Genomic DNA, 13,135 nt, shown 5'->3' on the forward strand with positions numbered 1-13,135 from the left:
TGCTCTGGCAACATTGCATTTGAATTTTAGAGAGAGAGAGGCTGACTCAGGATTCTCCCCCTCCCCTTTCCTCCCCTCTCTCTCTCTTTTCTCTCTCCTCTCTCTCCTCAGCTGATCAACACCACTTGAAGAGACTTCTACAAGAGGTAAGTTACTGCATGCTTTACTATCCATCACATTATCTGTCATTCTGCGGTAGCTTCTGCACAATGCCAAGAGTGCACGTCTCACGCAGTTCCGCATCTTTAATTTGGCTACATTAAATGTAATGTCTAACTGATGGGCGTCGTCAGAACTTGCAGAGAGGAGGATAGAGCAGCACCAGAGAGCTGGTGAAGTTGCATATCAGCAGCCGCAGCTAGTTTCAATAGTTGGCTGCCTCTCAACAGGACCATACACATGGCCGTAATTACACATGAGGACACGGAGTTGCTGACAGTTTTTTAGGAACTCAAATTCTGGTGAGAGTTAGAATAGTGAATAGACAAGGTGCCATTTCGAAACTTAGTCGTGCATCAGCAGTTTTCCTCTTGCTATATGTCACTCACTGACAGTCACTCAAATAGCCCGTCATAAAACATTTTTGGACTAGTCTAGGGTATAATTACAATCTCAATTGCATACTCCTTGCATCCTCTCTCCTCGCCTCCTTCTCAAAACCCATTGGAGGAGAAGGTCAGAGAGGAAGGATCTCTGCCTTTCTCAGTCAATGGGTTTCGGGAAGGAGAGAGGACGCGAGGAGTGTGCAATTGAGAATCTACCTAGTTAGTCTAGCTATCTATCTATCTAAATTTGTAGTAATCGGGGCCGAATTACTGACAGGTAACGCTGGGCACGAGCCCAGGGGCCCTGACCTCCAATTGGCCCCCATTGATTTTGTTTGTCACTCTCACTCAGATATCATATTAACATGACATAAGTCATGGCAAAATAGGTAGAATTGCATGGAATTAGCTTTAAAAAGGCAAAAATGTATCCCAACCCCATCGTAAAACATGTAGAATACCTCCGTCTGTATGTATTAAACTATAGTTTGTTATCCAGGTACTGAGTTAATGTGTAGCGGCTAATTGTATAGCTAATAGGCTATGTGTTTGTAGGTCAACTGAGGTACATGAAGCTACAGGATGGTTGGGGTCCTTTTTACTTGTTTTTGCTGTTTTCTAAATAGCATTTTAGACTTTTAAATAGTATAGAAATGCAGTAAATGAGCTTCAACGGCTTAATATTTTCTAAATTTCACAGTATTTTTCCAACAGCATTATATATATATAAAAACAAAAAAAATGCACTATGCAGAAACAGCTCCGCCATTTCCTGGTTGCTAAAATTTGAATAGTTCGCCTAATTTCAGTTTATGTGACAAAACAAGCAAGTATAGAGTAGAGAATCATTGTTCCATTTAAACCACCGTGAAATACACTATATACACAAAAGTATGTGGACATCCCTTCAAATGAGTGGTTTCGGCTATTTCAGCCACACCCGTTAATGACAGGTGTATAAAATTGAGCACACAGCCATGCAATCTTCATAGACAAACATTTGCAGTAGAATGGCTTTACTGAAGAGCTCAGTGAGTTTCAACATGGCACCATCATAGGATGCCACCTTTCCAAACAAGTTCCAAACTGCGTCTGGAAGCAATGTCAGCACAAGAACTGTTCGACGGGAGCTTCATGAAATGGGTTTCCATGTCCTAGCAGTATCACACAAGCCTAAGATCACCATGCGTAATGCCATGCATCAGCTGGAGTCATGTAAAGATCGCCGCCATTGGACTCTGGAGCAGCGGAAACGCGTTCTCTGGAGTGACGAATCACGCTTCACCATCTGGCAGTCCGACAGACGAATCTGGGTTTGGCGGATGCCAGGAAAAGTCTTCCTACCCCAATGCATGGTGCCAACTGTAAAGTTTGGGGGAGGAGGAATAATGGTCTGGGGCTGTTGTTCATGGTTCGGGCTAGGCCCCTTCGCTCCAATGAAGGGAAATATTAATGCTACAGCATACAATGACATTCTAGATGATTCTGTGCTTCCAACTTTGTGGCAACAGTTTGGGGAAGGCCCTTTCCTGTTTCAGCCTGACAATGCCCCCGTGCACAAAGCGAAGTCCATACAGAAATGGTTTGTCGAGATTGGTGTGGAAGAACTTCACAGGCCTGCAAAGAACCCTGAACTCAACCCCATTGACCACCTTTGGGATGAATTGGAACTCCAACTGCGAGCCAGGCCTAATCACCCAACATCAGTGCCCGATCAGACTAATGCTCTTGTGGCTGAATGGAAACAAGTCCCTGCAGCAATGTTCAAACATCTAGTGGAAAGCCTTCCCAGAAGAGTGGAGGCTGTTATAGCAGCAAAGGGGATACCAACTCCATATTAATGCCCATGATTTTGGAATGAGATATCCAATTAATTTAGGTAATGTAAGGTAAGGCCATATATGGCCATATTACTTTTCCGTATGGGGCATCTTGCTCCGAGACGCTAATGTACATGATTTATCTAATGCAGATTAGTCTACTGATGCATTCCACTGGCTTTATTAACATGTTATCAAGTCTAGCACACCACCAGATCATATAGCTTTAAACCCCAACTGTACCATGTCATATGCCAAGTCAAACTTGATTAACCATGCTTGTGTTACCATCCCCTTGGTCCAGGACTGCAGGCCAGCTTTGCTGTAGTGTATGGATATTAACTCAAACAATGTGTGCTGGATCAGCTGAATTCTGATTCATGAAGTCAGCCTTTACGCTCTGTTTGCTCTAGAGCTCTACCCAGTGTGCATCCCAAATGGCACCCTTTTCCCATAGAGCACAATTTTTTTGACCAGGGCCGGAAGCACTGCACTATGTACGGTATAGGGTGCAATTTGGGATGGCGTCCAAATGTCCATCTTCTAAACTGCACAATTTAACTCTGTGGCACAACTGTCAAATAAAGAGGCTGAACGATTTAAAGCACTCCTTACTATCAAATTAATGTAGTTATTTCTTACCCTTCGGTAGTAACAAAACATTTGGCACATAGCTAGCCTGTACAATCCAAAAATGATCAAGATACTTGTAACGCTTGTCGTCTGGGGAAGGAGAGGAGGACCAAGGTGCAGCGTGGTAAGTGTTCATATTTTAAATATTTTAATGAACACTGAAAACAAAACAATAAACAACCAACAAACAATCCTGTAAGGTGCACCACAACACTAAACAGAAAATAACCACCCACAAAACACAATGGAAAACAGGCTACCTAAATATGGTTCTCAATCGGGGACAACGATTGACAGCTGCCTCTGATTGAGAACCATACCAGGCCAAACACAGAAATAGAAAATCATAGACAAACTAACATAGACAACCCACCCAACACACGCCCTGACCATACTAAAACAACAGACAAAACAAAGGAACTAAGGTCAGAACGTGACAATACTGTACCTCGGTACACTTCACAAGTTTACATGGTTCACATATTTTGCGGAGATGAAGCATTCCTTTCTACAGACAACTATGCTGTATCCCGGGCATATGACACTCAACTTTGATTGGATTTTGAATTGACAATCCCAGAAAAAGACCTTCAAGATCACTCAGATGTCTGCAGATCATGGACATTTATTCCAGGGACATTATGGAAGAAGCTATAGCATTGCTATACTTTTGGTTTGTGGATGAGAGCCACACTAGTGTTTCTTCTGTGGATTTTCATTGGACCAATGTTTTGTCACTGCAATGAGCTATGGATCTAAAATGGCACCTTAGTATAACAGCTGTGTTGCACTGTCTGTCTGAGACTAAAGGGCTGGCATCATTGAAAATGACCAATAATGGTCATGGTTTGAATCGAAGCTCCTGACAACAACAGTGGTTGCTGTCTCATGGATAGTTCATAGCTGGCTCGTGTTCACCATTCCTAAACTTTCCCCGCTCCCCTGCTCCCCCCTGCTTTCCCTGCTCCCCTATGCAAATATATGGTATGTTTTCTCTGGATCCAAAATCCTCTTTTTCCCACTCTCCTGGAACAGCAGTGGGACACGTAATAATTCAGTTACTAAGCAGACTGATATTTCAGGAATGTTATTTTTTACATCTTATTCATGTGGATATTCATTAAACAACTATAGCAGGGGGTTTCCCAAACGTTGTTTGGCCCACAACCACATTTTGATATCTGAAAATGATTGCAACCCCAACTATGTGAAAAAAAATGCATGTAATTAACAGCCGATGATTACTTTGTTAATTGGGGCTAAGGCAGTCCATTGTAAAACATTCTACCTGTATTTCTGATTGTGTTCTCAAATCACAATCACATACTTTTAATGTGGGGCTATGAAAGTCAATTGCAAATTAGTCTGACATAATTACTCTTATCTCACCACCCCTAATTAGATGGGTGTGCTTGATCCATGTCGTGTCGGAGCTTCTCAAAGTCAGGGGGTGTGGTGTACTGTGCGCACCTCCAACCTGGATCAAATTTATTTTCTTCTAATACAGAGGAGAGCACTGAATCAGCGTACCGTGAGTTTTAATATTCGGAGGGAGACGGCACAGTATTCCCTTTGAGTCATAAACCAAAACTCCTCCATAGTGACCCGTGAATGCCTTGTCTTCAGCATTCAGTCACATGGCAGCTCGATCAGCTGCTCAATTTCGCTTACCGGCATGTCAACTAAGCCAGGGTCACAGTCAAATCAGCTAAATCTGATTGGTCACTCATCTGTAGAAATGTTTTGTATTTCCCCTTCATGCTTGCGTTCAGTTCGTTCAGTTTTACAAATATGTCTGTTACATAGGCAAGGAGAGAAATGTTATTTTCATTACACAGAAAGATTTACTTCCATTGCGAATGACAACAGTTCCTCTCTCAATTCCAATAATCTTTCCAACACTCCAACCTCAATAACCAACAAGCCTCGGAGTGAAATAGAACATTGTCATGCTCTGATCCCATATCTCCACAAAGTTTTGCAAACAGGCGTGTGCAATGTAGTTTGCACCTGAAGTTACCTGCTGCTTAAATCTCAGAGTTCTGCGCTCAGCTCTTTTGCCACAAGTTGCTCTCGGTGTACCCATTATAGCCCAGTGGGTGTATCATACAATGCATCCATATGGCAAAGGGAGAAACATGTATAACTAGAGTGCAGAGGCCTGCCCACCATCCCATGATAGATGGAACCCCATCTGTGCAAAAATCCCACTATTCAATCGAATGGAGTCTCTTTTTCGTCAATATAGCCACGCAGCACACTCATCAACCCCTCTGCCGTTTCATGCTCGGGAATACTGAGACAGAACAATATGTCCTCATGAAAAGCATCCGAGGACATGTAGCGAACAAAAGTCAACGAATGGGCATCTCGGCCCTCACAGTTAACATCCATTTGGAGAGGATAAAGTTGTTCAGTCGGTTTGCTTTTGATTGCTAGCTATAGCGTCAATTCTTGTTTCCCTGTGTTATCTGACAAAGTTATTGTTTTCACCATGTCAATTGAGGCCGGCAATCTCAAAGTCTCTGCAATAGTGTGTGGTTTCACAGGTAGGCAGGCTTAGCCAATGATTAAAGTGCAATGGTCAAGTGTGGCCTTTTCCCAGGATCTAAGGGCGCTCTCTGGTTTTAAGGTTAACCACATTACAATGATTTTGAGAGACAAAAACTATATAATATATTTACAGTACCAGTCAAAAGTTTGGACACACCTACTCATTCAAGGGTTTTTCTATATTTTTACTATTTTCTCCATTGTAAAATAATAGTGAAGACATCAAAACTATTAAATAACACATATGGCATCATGTAGTAACCAAAAAAGTGTTAAATAAATTCAAATATTTTTTATATTTGAGATTCTTCAAAGTAGCCACTCTTTGCCTTGATGACAGCTTTGCACACTCTTGGCATTCAACCAGCTTCATGAGGTAGTCACCTGGAATGCATTTCAACTAAAAGGTGTGTGTTAAAAGTTAATTTGTGGAATTTCTTTCCTTCTTAATGTGTTTGAGCCAATCAGTGATGTTATGACAAGGTAGGGGTGGTATACAGAATATAGCCCTATTTGGTAACAGACCAAGTCCATATTATGGCAAGAACAGCTCAAATAAGCCACGCGAAATGACAGTCCATCATTACTTTAAGACATGAAGGTCAGTCAATCTGGAAAATTTCAAGACCTGTGAAACTTTCTTCAAGTGCAGTCGCAAAAACCATCAGGCTCTATGATGAAACTGGCTCTCATGAGGACCGCCACAGGAACGGACGACCCAGAGTTACCTCTGCTGCAGAGGATACGTTCATTAGAGTTACCAGCCTCAGAAATTGCAGCCCAAATAAACGCTTCAGAGTTCAAGTAGCAGACACATCTCAAAATCAACTGTTCAGAGGAGACTGCGTGAATCAGGCCTTCATGGTCGAATTGCTGCAAAGAAACCACTACTAAAGGACACCAATAAGAAGAAGAGACTTGTTTGAGCCAAGAAACACGAGTAACGGACATTAGACCTGTGGAAATCTGTCCTTTGGTCTGATGAGTCCATAGTTGAGATTTGGAGTTCCAACCGCCGTGTCTTTGTGAGACACAGAGTAGGTGAATGGATCATCTCTGCATGTGTGGTTCCCACCATGAAGCATGGAGGAGGAGGTGTGATGGTATGGGGGTGATTTGCTGGTGACACTGTCAGTGATTTGTTGAGAATTCAAGGCACACTTACCCAGAATGGCTACCACAGCATTCTGCAGTGAAATGCCATCCTGTATGTTATGCGCTTAGTGGGACAATCACTTGTATTTCAACAGGACAATGATTCAACACACTTCCAGGCTGTGTAAGGGCTATTTGACCAAGAAGGAGAGTGATGGAGTGCTGCATCAGATGACCTGACCTCCACAATCCCCCGACCTCAACCCAGTTGAGATGATTTGGGATGGGTTGGTCCACAAAGTGAAGGAAAAGTAGCCAACAAGTGCTCAGCATATGTGGGAACTCCATCAGGACTGTTGGAAAAGCATTCCAGGTGAAGCTTGTTGAGATAATGCCAAGGGTGTGCAAAGCTATCATCAAGGCAGCTTGTGGCTAGCATCTGATAGGCTAATTGACATAATTTGAGTCCATTGGAGGTGTAGCTGTGGATGTATTTCAAGGCCTAACTTCAAAGTCAGTACCTCTTTGCTTGACATCATGCGGAATGAAAATAAATCAGCCAAGACCTGAGAAAAAAAATGTAGATCTCCACAAGTCTGGTTTATCCTTGGGAGCAATTTCCAAATGCCTGAAGGTTCCACATTCATCTGTACAAACAACAGTACGCAAGTATAAACACCATGGGAACACGCAGCCGTCATACCGCTCAGGAAGGAGACGCGTTCTGTCTCCTACAGATTAATGTACTTTGGTGTAAAAAGTGCAAATCAATCCCAGAACAACAGCAAAGGACCTTGTGAAGAGGCTGGAGGAAACAAAGCATCTATATCCACAGTAAAACACGTCCTATATCAACATAACCTGAAAGGCCGCTCAGCAAGGAAGAAGCCACTGCTCCAAAACCGCCATAAAAAGCCAGACTACAGTTTGCAACTGCACATGGGGACAAAGATCGTACGTTTTGGAGAAATGCCTTCTGGTCTGATGAAACAAAAATAGAACTGTTTGGTCATAATGACCACTTATGTTTGAGGGAAAAAGGGGGAGGCTTGCAAGCCAAAGAACACCATCCCAACCGTGAAGCACGGAGGTGGCAGCATCATGTTGTGGGGGTGCCTTGCTGCAGGAGGGACTGGTGCACTTCACAAAATAGATGGCTTCATGAGGAAATAAAATTATGTGGATATATTGAAGCAACATCTCAAGAAATCAGTCAGTAAGTTATAGCTTGGTTGCAAATGGGTCTTCCAAATGGACAATGACCCCAAGCATACTTCCAAAGTTGTGTCAAAATGGCTCGAGGACAACCAAGTCAAGGTATTGGAGTGGCCGTCATAAAGCCCTGACCACAATCCTATAGAAAATTTTTGAGCAGAACTGAAAAAGCGTGTGCGTGTAAGAAGGCCTACAAACCTGATTCGGTTACACCAGCTCTATCAAGATGAATAGGCCAAAATTCACCCATCTTACCGTGGGAAGCTTGTGGAAGGCCACCCGAAACGTTTGACCCAAGTTAAACAATTTAAAGGCAACGCTACCAAATACTAATTGAGTGTATGTATACTTCTGACCCACTTGGAATGTGATGAAAGTAAATGCTGAAATAAATCATTCTCTCTGCTATTATTCTGACATTTCACATTCTTAAACTGAAGTGGTGATCCTATCTGACCTAAGACAGGAATTTTTTACTAGGATTAAATGTCAGGAATTGTGAAAAACTGAGTTTAAATGTATTTGGCTAAGGTGTATGTAAATGTCTGACTTCAACCATATATATATATATATATATATATATATATATATATATATATATATATATATATAAAAAAATTTACCTGATTTTGGAGATTCTCCCTTGACCCCATGTTCATATTAGGCGACCACACAATATGTCGTTACCCCTAGTTTGGGAACAGCTGCATTATAGTATAATTTACCCTACTCATAGGTTAACATAAATACCTCTTTGTCTTACTTGTTTTTTCTTCATGCTCGAGTCAATCTGTATCGCCGAAGTTCAGCACTATAGCCTGAATTACATTTAAAAGTCATTTCCGATTGATCCTACATATGCAGCGTTTAAGTGCTGCAGTCTCCACTCATGTGGGAACATTGCTTTTAAGTTTCTATTGCGTTACGCATTGAATCGAGCCTTTACTATTTGAGTTATGTAACAGACAATGATGTAGAATCTCATATAATACTGGAATGAAATGGTATTTCTCTCCACTAAGAGTGCTTTATTTATTCTGCCAGCAGGACCAATTTACAACTGTACCTTCATGTTTATAATAGCAAACACCACTGTCAAATGGACTTCGGTATAAGCCCATCTTGGATATAATACCCTCAAATAACTCTCCTTGTTCAAAGATTTACAGCATTTACAGCACAAAGGTTGTGTCTAAATCTGCCTGTTGTCCTTCCTTGTCCTCTCAGGTGCAGCCATCATGTTTGACCACCTCCTCCTCCTGAGCCCCGTCCTCCTGTTCCTCCCTCTGGTCATCACTGTCCCTTCCCCCGGAGGTGCCCCTCCTACCCCCTGCCGCCGCTGCTGTGACGACCTGGAGCTACAGAAGGGCCCCCCAGCCCCTCAGACGGGGGACCAAAAGAGTGGCCTGAACCAGATGCCTGAAGTCCGCACCTACATCAACATGACTATCCTCAAAGGTGCGCCTGGATTGTGCCTTTACACCTGCAATACACATAGCTCGATCCCAGGTCTCTTTGTGTTGTTTTGCCAACTCCTATGGTGGTTGTCATTCCAAAGACTAAACAGTTTGCCAAACATCACAAAAAGATCCGGGACCAGGCTATACTGTACCCACTGACTGAATTCAATTTGATTGGATTATGATTATGTGTATTCCAATCCAAGGCTTCCTTTCATTGAAGGAATGCTGTAAAAAATGTTCTCCAGTCAGTGGACTAGAGGCTAAAATGTCTGTTGCAATTTCAGAACATTAACCTGGCACTGAACTTGCTTATGTGGCTGAAAACATGTCCAAAAACGTAACAGTTTGTGTGTGTGCATGTGTGCGTGTGTGTGTGTGTGCTCACCAGAGAGTATGACCTGGCTTGGAAAAACATGCTGTGGCCTTCCAAAAATAAAGTAGCAGAAAAAAATATCCTGTGAAAGAGAAGCATAACTCCGGAACCCTAAATTCTCATATACTGAATGGGCTACAATTATGAGAAGTCTGGAGTGACTCTAAGTTTACGTAACATTCCTATCTGGAGAAAATCATAAACAATCTATCTACACATAGTCTTCTATGATCCATGTTGTACTGACTTTAATCTCAACATTACCCCATTTGGACCTTTAGTCTACATTACTGTGTCATAGCTCTCTAAGGACTCATGGTGCTGTATATGCTCCATCTTGCCTCACAGGGGACAAGGGAAACCGCGGGGACAGGGGGACACCTGGGAAGTCTGGTGAGGAAGGTGCTACTGGATCCCGAGGGCCAATGGGCCCCAAAGGAACCAAGGGCCAGGTGGGCCCCCCAGGGGACACCTGCAAGACCCAGGAAGCAGCCTTCTCGGTGGGGCGTCGCAAGTCCCTCCACAGCGTGGACTACTACCAGGCTCTGGTGTTCGACACAGAGTTCGTCAACCTCCACGGCCATTTCGACATGTTCAAAGGAAAGTTCAACTGCTATGTCCCTGGGATCTACTTCTTCAATGTCAACATCCACACCTGGAACTTTAAGGAGACCTACCTGCACATAATGAGGAATGACAAGGAGCAGGCCATTGTGTACGCCCAGCCCAGCGAGAGGTCCATCATGCAGAGCCAGAGCCTTATGTTGCCCCTTGAGCTCAATGACGAGGTGTGGGTACGGCTGTACAAGAGGGAGAGGGAGAACGCTGTGTATAGTGACGATGTGGATGTCTACATCACCTTCAACGGATACCTCATCAAGCCCACCCTGGAGTGAGATGACCTGCTGGGTCGTGTTCAGTAGGCACAAAACAGGAAGAAAACGCTCTAAGCAGTGCCAAACGGGGAGGTATTATATGAACTTGCCCAGGAAGAAATGCTTGTTTTCTTTTTCCGTTGCAAAATGTTTAAAAAAAATTGGTACGGTGTGCCCTAATGAACACGATCCCCAACTGACATGAAGGGAGGGGTTCAGAGTTCAGGAGGTTCTGATTGGAAGAGGGGCCTCTTTATGCAGGGTTACTCATTGATGCACACTCCTACTTTTAAGTGCCTTTATACGCTGCAAAGTGATACTGGGGGCTTGTAAGGTAATGACTCCATGTACGTATCCATAGACTCCTTGTCCCCTGTATTGAAAAATAAATATTATTAGATGTATATGCTCACAAGGATGCTGGGAGGGAAAAGACCTATGACAAACGGAAAGAGATGTCCCCTTAAAGACACAAACCCCTTTATAAACATCTGGCTGTAATGGATTTCACTGTTTGTTGTTAGCTTTATTAGGAGTTGTCACAGTGAACTGACACACATTGAAGTGCTTTGAAACCATTAGTGATGCAAGAAAGCCTGGTTGTCTTCCCAAACTCCCATATTGGTGCTATGCCTTAATACTGTCATTTGTCTCAGATGTTTTGTCTGGACACTAGTCTAGTTTGTATGCTGTTTTTTTTGTGTTCAGTTTCTAAGCTCTTGATCAATTTTGTCTGGTAAATCTGTTCATAAGGTCCTGATATTTTCCAGCTGGATATCAGTTGCACAGTGGGTATAAATAAAAAAGACTACAGTAGTCATTACAGTAGGCAAATTTGATCTCACAAGTCCAAATGAGAATAATATGATAATAGTTCAACAGGGATCCCTTGGTAACAGGATACAGAAATGTTATTTACAGTTTGGTGCTGTTTTTGTTTGATCTTATCTAATCAGAACCTAATGTGGCAAACTAACAGTGCCAGCTGGAATAGGGTACCATTGCACCATTCAAATAGGGTTGACATGGATCAAGTATTCAATTGCAGAAAGAAGTCCTCTGAAGTAGAAAGATTAATTGATTCATTCCAACAGTTCTCTTGGCAGTATTTCCTTCAATGACAGCAGCTGGGATAAGTCTTGTGAGATGTGGCGCCTTGCCAAATTCGCCTTGCTGAATTTGAATTTTTCGGAAATGTCAGAGGTTCCTTGTGTGATACTATTTTGCCAGGTACTCTGAAAAGTGTTGGCGTGAAACCCAGTAAGACTCCAACAGTAACATTACTTCAGGAAATAGAGCATTTCTGAGGCTAAAGTCAACACAAGTCCTGTTGCCAGGAGTAGCCTTTTGCTGAAATAACCTACATAATACATGGTGCTAAAACATCCTTCAGTCGTTTTAAAATCACACTGTAATGTGTGGTTTTACTGCAGGTTGATGAATGTCTGTGTGAGAGTTAGAGATGGGCTTTACAGGTATGTAAAAAGGAGGGGGGCTGTCTTTGTAAAGATTCAAAACAGGATGTCAGAGGGTGCAGGTGAGTTTCCTCTAGTCAGTCATCCAGACACAGCTCAACCCTCATATCACATGCAGAAGGGAGTCCAGAGATCAAACACAGATAAACGGTTGATCAAAGGGCTGATTAAGTGCAAAGACACAGAGAGTGAATGAAGGACTAAGCAAGACTTTTATATTTGGAGCTGAATTGCAAATATAATTCTATATGTGTTTAATGGTGTGACAGACGGTTGCTTTTCAATGGAATGGAAAAAAAAGTGCAAGCTATCCAAAACCCTTCCAGGTTCTTACAGTACTGTGGCCCTCATAAACCAATTCCTAACCATGCAGGTCAATGCTTTTAACAACAGGTGGCATCCTTCAGCCAAGTTCAAACCTCTTCTCACAGCACTTCGTTGAATGTTGTTTTTGTGTCAGAATGGGGAATGATTTGATAGGAAGTTAGCTTTGAGAAGCTGGCCATTCAGGGGCAAACTTTTAATTTAGAAAGTTAGCTAGTAGACACAGGTGTAGAGATGTCACAATTCGAGAACTATTCTTCCTTTATTCATGACAAAATGCTCCAATGAATTCAAAGCTGTTTTGCTGTTCAAGTTACTTGATTGTTTGTCTCCTTATGGTGCTAAATAATGTACAAAAAGGTGCTACATTATATTTCGTTTTATAATTCAAATAAATGTACATATTCTGCTTGAACCTGGATGACATATGACCAATACATATTTTACATGAACTTTGTAAACCTTTGTTAATAAAGATATTGACACATCTTGGTCTCAACCTCAAGCTTGATTGTTCCACACATCTGTCAACAGTTGCAGTCGAGCAAGGAAAGGTACACAAGAGAAGAGGTCAACGCCCACTGTACATGTCTTCATAATTCAACAACCTCCATTGTTATATGACCTATCATCTGCTCTTATGAGTGTTGAGGGATTATTGTATCCTTCTGCCAAAGGCAATACAAATATAATGGTTGGATGGTCCGGTTAGTACGCTTGAGTGGAGTTCATGTCGGCAACCTCCCAAATCGCAATGTCACAAG

General features: G+C 42.4%; 1 protein-coding gene across 1 annotated transcript; it reads left to right on the plus strand.

Moving 5' to 3' along the window:
- Positions 1–94: 94 nt before the first annotated feature.
- c1qtnf6a (C1q and TNF related 6a) lies at positions 95–12,859 on the plus strand. The gene is made up of 3 exons (XM_020486311.2): positions 95–146; positions 9,089–9,319; positions 10,046–12,859. The coding sequence occupies exons 2-3, from the start codon at positions 9,100–9,102 to the stop codon at positions 10,591–10,593; spliced, it is 768 nt and encodes a 255-aa protein (XP_020341900.1). The 5' UTR covers positions 95–146; positions 9,089–9,099; the 3' UTR covers positions 10,594–12,859.
- Positions 12,860–13,135: the final 276 nt, after the last annotated feature.

This window comes from Oncorhynchus kisutch, linkage group LG6 (assembly GCF_002021735.2).
Source record: "Oncorhynchus kisutch isolate 150728-3 linkage group LG6, Okis_V2, whole genome shotgun sequence".
Classification (NCBI taxonomy): Eukaryota; Metazoa; Chordata; class Actinopteri; order Salmoniformes; family Salmonidae; genus Oncorhynchus; species Oncorhynchus kisutch.